At 57.6% G+C, this 16,811-nt stretch overlaps 2 protein-coding genes across 3 annotated transcripts; one reads left to right on the top strand and one right to left on the bottom strand.

Moving 5' to 3' along the window:
* Window positions 1-2,597: 2,597 nt before the first annotated feature.
* Window positions 2,598-3,765, top strand: SVBP (small vasohibin binding protein). Its single transcript, XM_068162817.1, has 3 exons — window positions 2,598-2,672; window positions 3,290-3,411; window positions 3,513-3,765. The coding sequence occupies exons 2-3, from the start codon at window positions 3,292-3,294 to the stop codon at window positions 3,597-3,599; spliced, it is 207 nt and encodes a 68-aa protein (XP_068018918.1). The 5' UTR covers window positions 2,598-2,672; window positions 3,290-3,291; the 3' UTR covers window positions 3,600-3,765.
* A 1,606-nt stretch (window positions 3,766-5,371) lies between these two features.
* On the bottom strand, window positions 5,372-15,744 carry TMEM269 (transmembrane protein 269). 2 transcript variants are annotated; one of them, XM_068162815.1, is made up of 6 exons: window positions 15,564-15,744; window positions 10,601-10,754; window positions 9,561-9,658; window positions 9,333-9,476; window positions 5,623-5,823; window positions 5,372-5,527 (listed from the first exon to the last, which is right to left on the bottom strand). In XM_068162815.1, the coding sequence occupies exons 1-6, from the start codon at window positions 15,586-15,588 to the stop codon at window positions 5,418-5,420; spliced, it is 732 nt and encodes a 243-aa protein (XP_068018916.1). In that variant the 5' UTR covers window positions 15,589-15,744; the 3' UTR covers window positions 5,372-5,417. The 2 variants fall into 2 exon arrangements, with proteins under 2 accessions (XP_068018916.1, XP_068018915.1); XM_068162814.1 differs by having other exon boundaries at window positions 5,623-5,826; window positions 15,564-15,742.
* Between the last annotated feature and the right edge of the window lie 1,067 nt (window positions 15,745-16,811).

Here is a 16,811-nt window from a genome sequence, read left to right as displayed (position 1 = left end):
CCATGACATATGTACCTCACTGTGGCATCTGGCACGGCACTGTGCCATGCCATGTATACTGTGCCATGCTGTAACTATGGCACTGCTGTGGCACACTGTGTTGTGCCATCCATGCAGCATTGTGCTACCAGGCACTGTGCTGTGCCATGCCCATGAACATGGCATGGTTTCATAGTGCATCACACAGTGCCATGGTGTGCCACACTCTGCACCCTGCCCTGTACATCCTGTGCTGTAGCTTGGTGCACAGTGCCATGGTGTGCCACACCATGCACCCTGCCCTGTCCATCCTGTGCCATGGTGTGGCACACCATGCACCCTGCCCTGTACATCCTGTGCTGCACCTAGGTGCACAGTGCCATGGTGTGCCACACCATGCACCCTGCCCTGTACTTCCTGTGCCATGGTGTGCCACACTCTGCACCCTGCCCTGTACATCCTGTGCTGTAGCTTGGTGCACAGTGCCATGGTGTGCCACACTCTGCACCCTGCCCTGTACATCCTGTGCCATGGTGTGCCACACTCTGCACCCTGCCCTGTACGTCCTGTGCCATGGTGTGCCACACTCTGCACCCTGCCCTGTACATCCTGTGCCATGCTGTTCCTGCTGTGCTGTACCTTGGTGCACAGAGGTACTGCCCTGTGCCATGGTGTGCCATGTGCCACACTGTCACAGCCCTGGGGACACCAGGGAGGAGTCTCCATAGGGGGTGGTGCCTATGTGTGGGAGCAGTTCCCATAGAGGGGATGGTGCCCGTGGGGCAGTGCCATGGGGAAGGGCTGGGGGGCAGTGTGTATATAGGGGGGGCTGTGACACAGGGCCCTGTGTGGCTGTGTAGGGGGTGATGTGTACAGGCTGTGATGTGCAGGGCCATAAAGAGAGTGTAATATAAGTGGGGGTGGAATGTATGGGGGAGTGATGTGTAGGGATGAGATATAGAGGGGGTGGGCTCCATGGGGGATGGGCTGTATGGGGATTGAGGACTATAGGGGGTGGGCTATATGGGGGTCTGATGTGTAGGGATGGGATATAGAGGGGGTGGACTCCATGGGGGATGGGCTGTATGGGGATTGAGGACTATAGGGGGTGGGCTATATGGGGGTCTGATGTGTAGGGATGGGATATAGAGGGGGTGGGCTTCATGGGGGGATGGGCTGTATGGGGATTAAGGACTATAGGGGGTGGGCTATATGGGGGTCTGATGTATAGGGATGGGATATAGAGGGGGTGGACTCCATGGGGGATGGGTTGTATGGGGATTGAGGACTATAGGGGGTGGGCTATATGGGGGTCTGATGTGTAGGGATGGGATATAGAGGGGGTGGGCTCCATGTGGGATAGGCTGTATGGGGATTGAGGACTATAGGGGGTGGGCTCTACAGGGGATGTAATGTATAGGGGTAGGGGTCCATAGGGAGTGGACTATACTGGGGGGGTGATGTATAGGGATGGGATGTAGACAGGGCTAGGCTCTACAGAGGGTGAGCTATATGGGGCTGGGAACTATAGGGGTGGGCTATAGAGGGGGTGTGATGTATAGGGATGGGATATAAAGGGTGTGGGCTCTGTAGGGGATGGGCTGTATGGGGATAGTGGGTGAGCTGTACAGGAGGTGAGGTACAGGGACATGTATATAGGGGTGGGCTCTGTAGGGGGTGTAATATATAGGGGTGGGCTGTTTAGGGGGGGCTATATGGGGGTAGAGGGTGAGCTGTACAAGGGTGTCATGCATAGGGGTGAGAGACCTATAGAGGAGAGGGCTCTGTAAAGGATGTCATGTATGGGGTAAGGCTCTGTGGGGAGTGGGCTGTACAGGGGATGAGGCATAGGAGTGTGGTGTATGGAGGGGGCTGTACAGGAGATGCCATAGTGGGGGGCTCTGTGAGCTGTAGGGGGGGTGATGTATAGGGGTGTGAGATACAGGTGTGGGCTCTACAGGGGGTGTGCTATATAGGGGTGTGTTGTTTAGGGGGTGATGCCCACAGGGGTGGGCTGTGCAGGGGATATGTACAGGGGTGGAGTGTTTGAGGGGTGCACTACCCGGGGTAAGGCTCTCGGGGGGGGGGGGGGAGCTGTGCAGGGGTGGAGTGTTTGAGGGGTGCACTACCCGGGGTAAGGCTCTGTGCGGGGGGAGCTGTGCGGGGGTGGAGTGTTTGAGGGGTGCACTATTCGGGGTAAGGCTCTTTGCGGGGGGAGCTGTGCAGGGGTGGAGTGTTTGAGGGGTGCACTACCCGGGGTAAGGCTCTGTGCGGGGGGAGCTGTGCAGGGGTGGAGTGTTTGAGGGGTGCACTACCCGGGGTAAGGCTCTGTGCGGGGGGAGCTGTGCGGGGGTGGAGTGTTTGAGGGGTGCACTACCCGGGGTAAGGCTCTGTGCGGGGGGAGCTGTGCGGGGGTGGAGTGTTTGAGGGGTGCACTACCCGGGGTAAGGCTCTGTGCGGGGGGAGCTGTGCGGGGGTGGAGTGTTTGAGGGGTGCACTACCCGGGGTAAGGCTCTCTGCGGGGGGAGCTGTGCGGGCTGCGGTATGGAGGGGCGCGGGGGCCTCACCCTCTGCAGCTCTCCGCCCGCACAGCAGGTGGCGCTGCCGCACCCGCAGCGGCGGCGCGGCGCATGCGCAGCGTGACGGAGCGGGGTGCGCCTCGCCGCCATCTTGCCCCGGGCCGGGCCCCGCCGGTACTGCGGAGCGGGGGGGCGGAAAGGAGGGGGAACGGGAGGCTGTGAGGGGACGTTGAGGGGCTCCCGGGGCGGGGGGGGGGGGAGGGGGACTGCGGGGTGTTGCTGAGGGGAAGCCGTGGGGCACAGGGGGCTGTGGGACTGGAGAGGGGGGGCTGTGGGGTCCGGGGGCTCTGTGAGGGGGTTGGGGGAGGGGGTCTGGGGAGGCTGTGGGGTCCGGGGGCTTTCTGAGAGGTTGGGGGGGCTGGAGGTGCGCCGCTCCCTATGGGGCTGGAGGAGAGCTTGTGGGACTCGATCGTTGGGGGGGGCTGTGGGGCACAGCTGGGGTGTTATGGGGAGAGTCTGGGGGGCTGAGGATGCTCGTGGGGGGCACCTGTGGAGCTCAGGCTATGGGGGGGGCGGGGCCTATGAGACCTTAGCTTGGCTGAGGGCACTGCGGGGCAGGGGTAGAGCGGCAGGCCTGGAGGGGCTGCCCGCGGGGCTCTGCGGGGCGGTGGGGAGGGGCGGGGCTGCCCGCGGGGCTGGATGCGGGTGGGGGGGCTGCTCGCGGGGCTGGGGGCGGTGGGGAGGGGCTGCCCGTGTGGCTGTGCGGGGTGACCGCCCCGGTGCCGCCGCAGCCATGGAGCCCAGCGGGGCGGGGCGCAAGGAGCGGCCGAAGCCGCGGGAGCCGGCGGCGCGCCTGGAGAAGGCCAAGCAGAAGTCGGCGCAGACGGAGCTGAAGCAGAGGCAGAGGGCGGAGGTGAGCGAGCCGCGCTCGGCGGGCACCGGGCGAGCTGGCAGCGCTGGGGGGCTCAGCCCTTCACCCTCCCCCCATCGCCTCTTTCTGCCCCCCTCCCGCAGATCTATGCCCTCAACCGAGTGATGACCGAGCTGGAGCAGCAGCAGTTCGACTCCTTCTGCAAACAGATGCAGGGCTCTGGGGAGTGAGGGGGCACACGCAGCCCCCTCCCCTCCAACTGACCCTCGACCCCCCCACACACACATCTGCCGCCCCCCCCCCCCCTTCTTTTTTAATCCCTTTGTTATTTATTATCTAATGACTGCTCCTTTTTTTTATATGTGCACACAAATAAAATCTGGTGCTTGCTCTTTCCCCCTGGCTCCTGCTTCCTCGGTGGCTCCGGCCCCAGCTCGCTGCCGGCTGGGAATAGCGTGGGGGGAGGCCAGGCTGGGGCTGGGTGCCAGAGCAGCTGCAGCCACCAGCTGCCAGCTCTGTCCCAACTCGCACCCAGCTGGACCTGCACCACCGCTGCCCTGCCGAGGGGGGAAGGATCCTGCCCTGCCCAGGGGGGAGCAATCCTGCCCTGCCGAGGTGAAGGATTCTGCCCTGCGAAGGGGGGAAAGATCCTGCCGTGCCAGAGGGGAGCAATCCTGCCCTGCTGAGGCAAAGGATCCTGCCCTGCCAAGGGGGGAAAGATCCTGCCGTGCCAGAGGGGAGCAATCCTGCCCTGCCAGGGGGAAGGATTCTGCCAGGGGGAACGATCCTGCCCTGCTGAGGGGAAGGATCCTGCCCTGCTGAGGGGAAGGATCCTGCCCCACTGATGGGAAGGCTCCTGCCCTGCCAAAGGGAAGGCTCCTGCCCTGCTGAGGCGAAGGATCCTGCCCTGCCGAGGGGGGAAGGCTCCTGCCCTGCCAAGGGGGGAGTGATCCTGCCCTGCCGAGGGAGGAAGGATCCTGCCCTGCCGAGGGAGGAAGGATCCTGCCCTGCCAAGGGCAGAAGGATTCTGCCCTGCCAAGTGGGGAAGGCTCCTGCCCTGACAAGGGGCAAAGGATCCTGCCCTGCCGAGGGGGGAAGGATCCTGCCCTGCCAAGGGGCAAAGGATCCTGCCCTGCGAAGGGGAAGGCTCCTGCCCTGCTGATGTGAAGGCTCCTGCCCTGCCAAGGGGAAGGATCCTGCCCTGCCAAGGGGGAAAGGATCCTGCCCTGCTGAGGTGAAGGATCCTGCCAGGGGGGAAGGCTCCTGCCCCGCCGGCGCCTGGAGGTGGCTGCTCCGTGGGGCTGCGTCCAGCCCTCGCAGCTGCTCGCGCCGCAGGAGCCTCCCTGGGGACCCCCTGAGTGTTTCACTCGGCTCAAGGTTTGACCTTCGCTTCCTTCCTCCACCCACACGCCCTCTGCTTTGTCCAGCAGCCTCTGGTTTTCCAGAAGGCCTGGATCCATGCCTTCAAACCCTTCTCCCCTCCTCCCTCCCCCTCCACCCCAGTGAGCAGACACCAAGGGGGACGTTGGAAAACCAAACACATTGGAGAGGTTATTTCCCTCCAGTGAAGGGTGAGATAATAAACAGCAAAGTGCTGCTTGGTGAATCAAGTCTCCAAAGCCCTCTGGAGAGTTGGTTGGGGGCTTCCTTGCCTAGAGGAAGAGTTGTCCTTGGTTTTTTTTTGGGGGGAGGGGGGTGTTTAAACCTCCCTCTTGTAATAAATGGTGTGTGTGGTGGGAATGGTTCCTCAGTTCCATGTGGTCCCTGCACGGGGAAGGGTTTGGGGGTTCCTGGAGCAGGGTAGTTCGTACAACACAGGTTTGCTGACACCCCCATGAGAGGGACAGGGCGTGGGAAGGGTGTTTTGGGGCTCCCCCAGGGCAAAGCCTTTCCCTGCACTCATTTTTTTCCCCTTTTCTAAGCAGGCTCCCTCCGAGGCCGGGATGCAGTCAAAAGGTTGAAGGGGAGATGCTTGGTGAAGGAGGCAGCAGCACCCCAGAGCGAGGAGGAAGAGGAAGGCTTTACTGGGCATTAGGTGAAGGCACAGGTTAGGTTTCACAGCTCCAGATGGCAAAGGGGAAGACAATGTAGGATATCGACCAGGCCAGGAAATAGACCGAGGCCACTGCCGCCGGCGAGAAGAGGACAGCAACCACCCCTGTGGGATTGGGAAGAGCCTTTGGGACCTGCCCCTCGCTTCTCCTCCCCTGCCTGGGAGGGTTTGGTCACCTCTGCCTTCAGCCTCAGCCTTACCTCCAGCATAAACTGCTTTCTTCCAGAGCTGGGACTCCAGCACCTTGTCGTGAGGGTAGAGCCCCTGGTCCACCATGAAGAGGATCATGATGGCAGCGGTGACGCGCAGCAGGGTGATGTCCCCCCCCAGCAGCAGGAAGGTCCCCACCAGCAGCGAGGAGGCGTAGGGACAGGGCAGCCCCCGGTAGGTGAAAGGGATCCCTGCTGGGTGCCAAAAAGTCAGCCTTGGGGGGGGAAAACCAGCTGGAAACCCCCCCAAAAAAATCCCAAATCCACAAAAAAAATCCCTAAATCACTCCATACCCCCCCCAAATCACCCTCAAAAAAACCAAATCACCCCAAAAATCACACCCCAAAAATAAAGTCACTGCAAAAAAAACCCCAAATCACCCCAAAAAAAACCCAAATCACCCCCCCCAAAAAAATAGTCATTGCAAAAAACACCCAAATCACCCCCCAAAAAAACCCAAATCACCCCCCCAACAAAATAAAGTCATTGCAAAAAACACCCAAATCACCCCCCAAAAAATAGTCACTGCAAAAAAACCCCAAATCACCCCAAAAAAAAACCAAATCACCCCCCAAAAAAAATAAAGTCATTGCAAAAAAGCCCCAAATCACCCCAAAAACTCCCAAATCATCCCCTCCAAACCCCCTCAAATCACTGCAAAACCCAAATCACCCCCTAAAAGCTCCTCAAATCACCCCCCAAATCACTGCAAAACAACCCAAATCACCCCCCAAAACCCCTCAAATCACCCCAAAAAACCCCAATCACCCCCCCAAAAAAATAGTCATTGAAAAAAAACCCAAATCACCCCAAAAAAACCCAAATCACCCCCCCAAAATAAAGTCACTGCAAAAAAAAAACCCAAATCACCCCCAAAATCACTCCATAAAACCCCAAATCACCCCCCAAATCCCCTCAAATATCCCCAAGCCACCCCCCAAAAAACCCAAATCACCCCAAAACCCTCAAATCACCCCCAAAATACCCAAATCACCCCCAAAATCACCCCAAAATATTCCCCAAATCACTTCATAAGACCCCAAATCACCCCCCAAACCCCTCAAATTACTCCCAAAACCCCAAATCACCCCAAAAAAGCCCCAAATCGCCCCTCAAAAACCACAAATCACTCCATAAAACCCCAAATCACCCCCCAAAACCCCTCAAGTCACCCCCAAAATCCCCAAGCCACCCCCAAAACCCCCAATCAGTCCATAAATACCCAAATCATCCCCAAAATCCTCAATTCACCCCAAAAAAACCCAAATCACCCCCTAAAGCCCCCTCAAGTCACCCCCAAAATAGTCAAATCACCCCAAAACCTCCAAATCATCCCCCCCAAACCCTCAAATCACTGCAAAATCACCCAGGTCACCCCCAAACCCCCTCAAATGACCCCCAAAAAACTCAAATCACTTAAAAACCCCCCAAGTTGCCCCCCAAAACCCCACAAATCACCCTCAAAAACCCCAAATCACCCCCCCCAAACCCCACAAATCACTCCATAAAACCCAAATCATCCCCCCAAACCCCCTCAAATCACCCCCAAAACCCCTCAAATCACTCCATAAAACCCCCTCAAATCTCCCCCAAACCCCCTCAAATCACCCCAAAAAAGCCCCAAATCACCCTCAAAAAACTCAAATCACTCCAAAACCCCTCAAATCACTCCAGAAAACCCCAAACCATCCCCCCCAAACCCTTCAAATCACTGCAAAATAACCCAAATCACCCCCAAACTACAAATCACTCTATAACCCCCAAATCACCCCAAAACCCCCAAATCATCCCCCCCAAACCCCCTCAAATCACTGCAAAACAACCCAAATCACCCACCAAAACCCCCTCAGATCACCCCCAAAATAGTCAAATCACCCCCAAACCACAAATCACTCCATAACCCCCAAATGCCCCCCAAAACCCCCAAATCATCCCCCCAAAACCCTCAAATCACTGCAAAACAACCCAAATCACCCCAAACCCCTCAAATCACTGCAAAATAACCCAAATCACCCCCAAAAATAGTCAAATCACCCCCCAAACCCCCTCAAATCACTGCAAAATATCCCAAATCACCCCCAAAAATAGTCAAATCACCCCCCAAACCCCCTCAAATCACTGCAAAATAACCCAAATCACCCCCCCAAACCCCCTCAAATCACTTCAAAACAACCCAAATTACCCCCAAAACCCCTCAAATCACCCCAAAATAACCCAAATCACCCCCAAACCCCCTCAAATCTCCCCCCAAACCCCCTCAAATCACCCCAAAAAAGCCCCAAATCACCCTAAAAAAACTCAAATCACCCCAAAAAAGCCCCAAATCACCCTCAAAAAACTCAAATCACCCCAAAAAAGCCCCAAATCACCCTCAAAAAACTCAAATCACCCCAAAAAAGCCCCAAATCACCCTCAAAAAACTCAAATCACCCCAAAAAAGCCCCAAATCACCCTCAAAAAACTCAAATCACCCCAAAACCCCTCAAATCACCCCAAAAAAACCCAAACCATCCCCCCAAACCCTTCAAATCACTGCAAAATAACCCAAATCACCCCCAAACTACAAATCACTCTATAACCCCCAAATCACCCCAAAACCCCCAAATCATCCCCCCCAAACCCCCTCAAATCACTGCAAAACAACCCAAATCACCCACCAAAACCCCCTCAGATCACCCCCAAAATAGTCAAATCACCCCCAAACCACAAATCACTCCATAACCCCCAAATGCCCCCCAAAACCCCCAAATCATCCCCCCCAAAACCCTCAAATCACTGCAAAACAACCCAAATCACCCCCAAATCCCTCAAATCACTGCAAAACAACCCAAATCACCCCCAAAAATAGTCAAATCACCCCCCAAACCCCCTCAAATCACTGCAAAATAACCCAAATCACCCCCAAACCCCCTCAAATCACTTCAAAACAACCCAAATTACCCCCAAAACCCCTCAAATCACCCCAAAATAACCCAAATCACCCCCAAACCCCCTCAAATCACCCCCAAAACCCCTCAAATCACTCCATAAAACCCCCTCAAATCTCCCCCAAACCCCCTCAAATCACCCCAAAAAAGCCCCAAATCACCCTAAAAAAACTCAAATCACCCCAAAAAAGCCCCAAATCACCCTCAAAAAACTCAAATCACCCCAAAACCCCTCAAATCACCCCAAAAAAAACCCAAATCATCCCCCCACACCCCCTCAAATCACTGCAAAATAACCCAAATCTCCCCCATACCACAAATCACTCCATAACCCACAAATCACCCCAAAACCCCCAAATCATCCCCCCCAAACCCCCTCAAATCACTGCAAAACAACCCAAATCATCCACCAAACCCCCCTCAGATCACCCCCAAAATAGTCAAATCACCCCCAAACCACAAATCACTCCATAACCCCCAAATGCCCCCCAAAACCCCCAAATCATCCCCCCCAAACCCTCAAATCACTGCAAAATAACCCAAATCACTCCATAAAACCCCCTCAAATCTCCCCTAAAACCCCTCAAACCACCCCAAAAGAGCCCCAAATCACCCTCAAAAAGCTCAAGTCACCCCCAAAATCTCCAAATCACTCCACAAAACCCTCGAATGCCCCCCCAAAACCCCCTGAAATCCCCCCCAAAACCCCTCAGATCAGCCCCCCCACACCCCCCCCGGGCTGCCCCGGCTCCTCCGCGCAGCGCTGGAGTTACCACTGGAGAAGAAGCAGAGCCGTGCGAACACGGCCATGACGTAGGCCATGACCAGCAGCCCGGCCAGGACGCCCTGCGGCTGCAGCAGCAGCGCCGTGCCCAGCCCGAAGGTGGTGAAGTCAGCAAAGTCATCCAGCTTGGCACCTGTGGGCGAGCGAGGGGGCAGCTGCCGGGCGGGTGCTCGGGGTGGGGGCTGGGGGCGGGAGGGGGCGGGGGGGAGAGGCTCACCCAGCGCCGAGCAGGCGTCGAGCCGGCGAGCGACGGCTCCGTCGGCCAGGTCGAGCAGGAAGCCCACCAGCAGCAACCAGCAGGAGTAGGAGTACTGCCTGGGGAGGGCAGAGAGAGGGCAAACCCAGGCTGAACTCCAGCACAGGAGGCTCCACCTCAGCATGAGGAGGAACTTCTTGACCCTGAGGGTCACAGAGCACCAAAGCAGGCTGCCCAGAGAGGTTGTGGAGTCTCTGCTGTGGAGCCTTTCCAGCCCTGTCTGGATGTGTTCTGTGTGACCTGTGCTGGACTCTATGGTTCTGGCAGTTGGGTTGGACCCAAGGATCTTTGGAGGTCCCTTCCAACCCCTAACATTCTGTGAACCTGTGTGACCCTCACTTCAGAGCCACAGAACTCTCAGGGCTGGAAGGGACCTCAAGGCTCAGCCAGCTCCAGCCTCCTGCCATGGGCAGGGACACCTCACACCACAGCAGGTTGCTCACAGCCACCTCCAGCCTGGCTGCAAACACCTCCAGGCAGGAGGCTTCCACCACCTCCCTGGGCAACCTGTGCCAGGCTCTCACCACCCTCCTGGGGAACAACTTCTTCCTCACAGCCAGTCTCAATCTTCCCACTTCTAGTTTTGCTCCATCCCCCCCAGTCCTATCCCTCCCTGACACCCTCCAAAGTCCCTCCCCAGCTTTCCTGCAGCCCCCTGCAGATCCTGGAAGGCCACAATGAGGTCTCCTGGGAGCCTTCTCCTCTCCAGCCTGCACAACCCCAACTCTCTCAGGCTGTGCTCACAGCAGAGCAGCTCCAGCCCTCTGCTCCTCCTCCTGGCCCTTCTCTGGACACCTTCCATCACCTCCAGATCCTTCCTGGCACAGAGGCTCCAGAGCTGGCCCCAGAGCTCCAGCTGTGGTCTCAGCAGAGTGGAGCAGAGGGGCAGAATCCCCTCCCTGGCCCTGCTGGCCACAGTTCTCTTGCTGCAGCCCAGGACAACCTTTCCATCTCACCCTGTTTCTCCCCTATTTTTTTTGCCATCCCCCCCTCCCCCAAACCTGTTGAGGCTGCAGAGGATGGAGGCGAGCCCGGCCACCAGGTTGGCCATGGAGAGCCCATTGGCCGCATTCTTCCGCAGGAACTCCAGCGTCCGGCCCCGGCCGGCTGCCGCCCGCTCGCTCAGCACCAGCTTCTTGGTGGACTGCAAAATACCTGCAAAGCGCCGTGCGGGGCGCTGAGCCGCCCAGCCCAGCGCCGCGGCCGGGGAGGTGCTCAGACCCCCCCCGCAGGGAGCAGCTCCATGCTGGGGGCAGGGGGATGAAGCTTCCAACCTCACCACTCCTCCCCCGCCCCCTCTCCAGCGCTGGAAAGGAGCTGGGGAGGGGATTTGGGGGGCAGGCTGAAGGAGATTTTTGTGGAGAGATTGTGGAGCTCCGAGGAGGTTTGGGGGCTGCTGGAGGAGGTTTTGAGGCTGCTGAAGGGGATTTTAGGGCTGATGAAAGAGGTTTTGGAGCTGCTAGAGGAGGTTTTGGGACTGTTGGAGGTTTGGGGGCTGCTGAAGGGGATTTTAGGGCTACTGAAAGAGATTTTGGAGCTCCGAGGAGGTTTTGAGGCTGCTGGAGGAGGTTTTGGGGCTACCAAAGAGATTCTGGAGCTCCTAGGAGGTTTTGGGGCTGCTGGAAGAGGTTTTGAGGCTGCTGAAGGAGATTTTAGGGCTGATGAAAGAGATTTTGGAGCTGCTAGAGAAGGTTTTGGGGCTGCTGCAGGAGGTTTTGGAGCTGCTGGAGGTTTGGGGGCTGCTGAAGGGGATTTTAGGGCTACTGAAAGAGATTTTGGAGCTCCTAGGAGGTTTTGGTGCTGCTGAAAGGTTTTGAGGCTGCTGGAGGAGGTTTTGAGGCTGCTGAAGGGGATTTTAGGGCTGATGAAAGAGATTTTGGAGCTGCTAGAGGAGGTTTTGGGACTGTTGGAGGAGGTTTTGGGTCTGCTGAAAGAGGTTTTGGGGCTGCTTGAGGAGGTTTTGGGGCTGCTGAAAGAGGTTTTGGGGCTGCTTGAGGAGGTTTTGGGGCTGCTGAAAGAGGTTTTGGGGCTGCTTGAGGAGGTTTTGGGGCTGCTGAAAGAGGTTTTGGGGCTGCTGGAGGACGTTTTAGGGCCACTGAAAGATTTTGGAGCTCCTAGGAGGTTTTGGAGCTTCTGGAGGAGGTTTTGGTGCTGCTGAAAGAGGTTTTGGGGCTGCTGGAGGAGGTTTTGGGGCTGCTAGAGGAGGTTTTGAGGCTGCTAGATGAGGTTTTGAGGCTGCTGAAGGGAACTTTAGGGATGATGAAAGAGATTTTGGAGCTGATGGAGGTTTTGGAGCTGGTGAAAGAGGTTTTGGGGCTGCTGAAGGAGGTTTTGAGGCTGCTAGAGGAGGTTTTGAGGCTGCTGAAGGGGATTTTAGGGCTACTGAAAGAGATTTTGGAGCTACTAGAAGTTTTGGGGCTGTTGCAGGAGGTTTTGAGGCTGCTGAAAGGGATTTTAGGGCTGCTGGATAAGTTTTTGGGAGGCTGCTGGGGGAGATTTTGAGGCTGCTGAAGCAGTTTTGGGACTGATGAAAGAGATTTTGGAGCTGTTAGAGGAGGTTTTGGGGCTGTTGGAAGAAGTCCTGGGGCTGCTGAAGAGGATTCCAGGGCTGCTAAAGTAAATTTGGGGACTGCTGAGGGAGATTTTGGGGTTGCCTGGAGGAATTTTGGGGGCCAATGAAAGAGCTTTTGCAGCTACTGAAGGAGATTTGGGGGCTGCTAAAACAGATCTCGAGATTGCTGAAGGAGATTTTGTGTCAGCTGGAGAAAGTTCTGGGGCTGCTGAGGGAGATTTGGGGCTGCTGGAGGAGGTTTTAGGGCTGCTGGAGGAGGTTTTGAGGCTGCTGGAGGAGGTTTTGAGGCTGCTGGAGGAGGTTTTGGAGCTGCTGGAGGAGGTTTTGAGGCTGCTGCAGGAGGTTTTGAGGCTGCTGGAGGAAGTTTTGAGGCTGCTGGAGGAAGTTTTGAGGCTGCTGGAGGAAGTTTTGAGGCTGCTGGAGGAAGTTTTGAGGCTGCTGGAGGAAGTTTTAGGGCTGCTGGAGGGAGATTTTAGGGCTGCTGAAGGAGATTTTGGAGCTGCTATAGAGGAGGTTTTGGAGCTGCTAGAGGAGGTTTTGAGGCTGCTGAGGGAGATTTTTAAGGCTGCTGAAAGATTTGGCTGCTAAAATATAGAAGGTTTTAGGGCTGCTGAAAGAGATTTTAAGGCTGCTGAGAGATTTTGGAGCTGCTGAAGGAGTTTTTTGAACTGTTGGAGGAGGTTTTGGGGCTGCTGAGGGAGATTTTAAGGCTGCTAAAAGATTTGGCTGCTGAAATAGACAAGGTTCTGGGGCTGCTGGAGGAGATTTTAGGGCTGCTGAAGGGGATTTTGGAGCTGCTAGAGGAGGTTTTGGGGCTGGTGGAAGAAGTTTTGGGGCTGCTGAAGGAGATTTTGGAGCTGCTAGAGGAGGTTTTGAGGCTGTTGGAGGAGGTTTTGGGGCTGCTGAGGGAGATTTTAAGGCTGCTAAAAGATTTGGATGCTGAAATAGACAAGGTTCTGGGGCTGCTGGAGGAGGTTTTGGAGCTGCTAGAGGAGGTTTTGAGGCTGTTGGAGGAAGCTTTGGGGCTGCTGAAGGAGATTTTGGAGCTGCTGGAGGAGGTTTTGGGGCTGCTGAGGGAGATTTTGGAGCTGCTGGAGGAGGTTTTGGGGCTGCTGAGGGAGATTTTGGAGCTGCTGGAGGAGGTTTTGGGGCTGCTGAGGGAGATTTTTAAGGCTGCTGAAAGATTTGGCTGCTAAAATAGAGGTTTTAGGACTGCTGAAAGAGATTTTAGGGCTGCTCAGAGAGATTTTGGAGCTGCTAGAGGAGGTTTTGAGGCTGCTGGAGGAAGTTTTGGGGCTGCTGAGGGATGTTTTGGAGCTGCTGAGTGAGGTTTTGGGAGTACTGGAGAAGATTTTAAAGCTTCTGGAGGAGATTGGGAGGAGTTCTGCCTTGCTGGCTGTCCCCCTCCTCAAACCAAAGCCCCTCAAAAACCTTTTAGCAAGCAGCAGGGACACTTTGCTCGCTTGCCCAAGGCCCCTCGAGGCGTGTGGGGGGGAAGAGAACCAAAACCAGACCAGAGACACCAATCGAAGCCGGGAAAAATGGGCATGAAAAAAGCCACACAACCAATCCCAAACAACCAAAAGCAACCAACAAAAATAAAACCAAACCCAAACAAAACAAAACAAAAAAGAAGGACAAAATAAAGCCAAACCCCCAAGCTTAGACTAAAAACCAACCCCACTTTTGTAAGCTCTATGGATCTTATATACCTATAGGGCTAAGCTTTAGAGAGAGAGTTTAAGGGTCATGTCCTACTAGTGGGCTTTGCACCCTGCCTTTGCCGTGGTCCCAAAGCCAGGCAAGCTGGGGAGATCCTTCATCTGAAAGAAAACAGCAGGTCAGAGCAAGACAAAAACCACCCCCTCCCCCTCCAACCTCCCCCCTTTGACCCTATCCCTGCTGAGCCCAGGCCAAAACTCATCACCGGCCTGCCGCCGGGAGGCTGCCAAAAGCCCCTCCCCGGGTGGGGGGGAGAGGGGGGTGTAGCAAAGAAAAATAACCAAAAACCAAACCAAAACCAAAGCCCAAGAACCACCTCAGGTTGCAGAGGGTTCGAAGAATTCCTGAGCTTGGGAATCTCTCCACCCCCACCCCGGCCCCCCCCCCGCCAGCCTCCCTCAGCCTCCAGGTCGGGCAGGAGGGCTGCGGCCAGGGCTGGGGTTGGGTGACCTTTGGACACCGCGCCCCAGGCCGCCGGTGTGGGGCTGAGCTGGGTGGATGGGGATGGAAAATCCACCCCCCCCCCCCGACCACCACCAGCACCAGCAGCAGCCCCCAGCCCCAGCCTGCCGCTCCAGAGGGGTTTGGGGAGGGGGTGGGGGGGTGCTCAGCACAATCCTGGTGCTGTTTCCCACCCCCAACCCGGCTGCTTCTCCTCAGTTGGGGTTTGGAGTCTCCAAAGGTGATGAAGGGACCACGAATGGTGACTCTGGGGGCACGCTGGCACCATCCCCACCCTCCCCTGTGCCAGGCAGGGTCAAGCTTCCATTACCAAGGCTGCCGCCGCAGCGGCTCCGGGCACCGGCACGCATCACAGTCCCTTGGCATCGCCAGGGCGCCCGGGCTCGCCCCTGCCTGGCGCTCCTGGCCCCAAGAGCGAGGAGCTGGGGCAGGAAGGACCTTCTGTACCCCAGAGACAGGCATGCAAAGAGGGGGGAAAAGCAGTCTGGGTTCTTCTTGGCTTTACAGGGCGCCTGTGCCCCACAGGAGAGCAGGGTCTCAGAACCCAGGAGGGGGTCTCAGAACCCAGGAGGGGATCTCAACCCCCAGGAGGGCTCCTCACTGGTTTATGGGACACCTGTGCCCCACAGGAGGGGATCTCACCCCCCCAGAGAGGGGATCTCACCCCCCCAGGAGGAGTCCTCACTGGTTTATGGGACACCTGTGCCCCACAGGAGGGGATCTCATCCCCCAAGAGAGGATCTCACCCTCCCAGGAGGGGATCTCACCCCCCCAGGAGGGGGCCTCACTGGTTTATGGGACACCTATGCCCCCCAGGAGGGGATTTCAACCCCCCAGGAGGGGATCTCACCCCCCCAGGAGGGGGCCTCACCGCTTTACAGGGCACCTGTACCCTGCAGGAGAGGGTCTCACTCTCACTCCCCCAAGAGGGGCTCTCATTCTCCACGGGGAGGTCTCACACCCCCCCAGTGCTCCCCAGCCAAAAGAGATGCAGATTCCACCTATTTTGGGGGGGCTCTTATTATTTCCAGCCTTTCCTGCCCCAGCTCTCAGGGCCCAGCAGGCAGCACTCAGCCCCCAGCACCTTGATCGGTTCAAGCCAACTCCCCCCCCCCCAGAAGGGCATTTTTTGGGTGTGAGGGCAGCAGGGGGGGAGGAAGCACCTTGCTCAGGGCCGAGCGGCATGGGGGCGTCGCGCTGGCACTTACCCACGGGCGGTGACACCATCCACATGGCTGCGGGGGGCGGCGCTGGGGGGCGCCGCGGGCAGGGGAAACTGAGGCAGGGGGCGGGCGGCAGGCGCTGGCCGGGAGCGCGGGGCCACCGCTGCGTTATATAAGGAAGGGCCTCGGCGGCTGAGTCACCCCCACGGGGGTGGGTCCGGCCAGAGGCCACCAGGCTTTTCGGAGGCGGTTGGCACCACCGGCGAGGGAGGAGCTGCCCGGGGAGGGATGGGGAGGGGGGAGGCTATGCCAGCCCCGCAGCACCCCTGCCAGCCCCGCAGCACTCGTGCCAGGCTCTAAGGCCTCATGCCAGGCTCACAGGACCGGTGCCAGGCTCGCGGCGCCCATGCCAGGCTCACAAGCACCCATCCCGGGCTTGCATCACCCATGCCAGGCTGGTGGTACCCGTGCCAGGTGTGGACCACTCGTGCTGCGCTCAGAGCACCTTTGCCAGCCTTGTAGCACCCTCAGCAGGTTTGTGCCACCCATGCCAAGCTCGCACTGCCTGTGCCGTGCTCACACACCCATGCCAGGCTTGCACCGCCCACGTCAGGCTTGGAGCACCCATGCCATGTTCATAGCACCCATGCCATCCTCACAGCACCCACGCCACGCTCATGGCACCCATGCCATCCTCACAGCACCCATGCCATCCTCACAGCACCCACACCATGCTCATGGCACCCATGCCATCCTCACAGCACCCATGCCATCCTCACAGCACCCACACCACGCTCATAGCACCCATACCAGGCTTGTGCCACCTAAACCAGGCTCGCAGCACCCATGCCAGGCTTTGCAGCATTCCTGCCATGCTTTGTAGCACCCATGGCAATCTCATACCAGCCATGCCAGGCTCACAGCACCCATGTCAGGCTTGCCCCACCTGTGCCAGGCTCACAGTACCCATTCCACTTTTGCAGCACCCATGCCAGGCTTGCAGCACCCGTAACAGACTCACAGCACCTCTGCCAGCCTCTCGGTACCCATACTAGCATCCTGGCACCCATACCAGTCCTACCGTACCCACACCATGCTTGTAGCACCCATGCCAGGCTCACAGCACCCATGCCGGTCTCACAGCACCCACACCATGCTCGTAGTACCCATGCCAGGCTCATACCACCCATGCCATGCTCGCAGCATGCTAGGTTTGTAGCACCCATGCTGGTCTCACAGTACCCATGCCAGGCTCATAGCACCCATGCCAGTCTCACAGCACCCACACCATGC

This window comes from Melanerpes formicivorus, unplaced genomic scaffold, assembly GCF_026170545.1.
Source record: "Melanerpes formicivorus ecotype bairdi unplaced genomic scaffold, bMelFor1.0.p_v2 SCAF_67, whole genome shotgun sequence".
In the NCBI taxonomy this organism is placed as follows: Eukaryota; Metazoa; Chordata; class Aves; order Piciformes; family Picidae; genus Melanerpes; species Melanerpes formicivorus.
The sequence above is the reverse complement of the archived record's forward strand: the minus strand, read 5'-3'. Positions and strand labels throughout refer to the sequence as shown.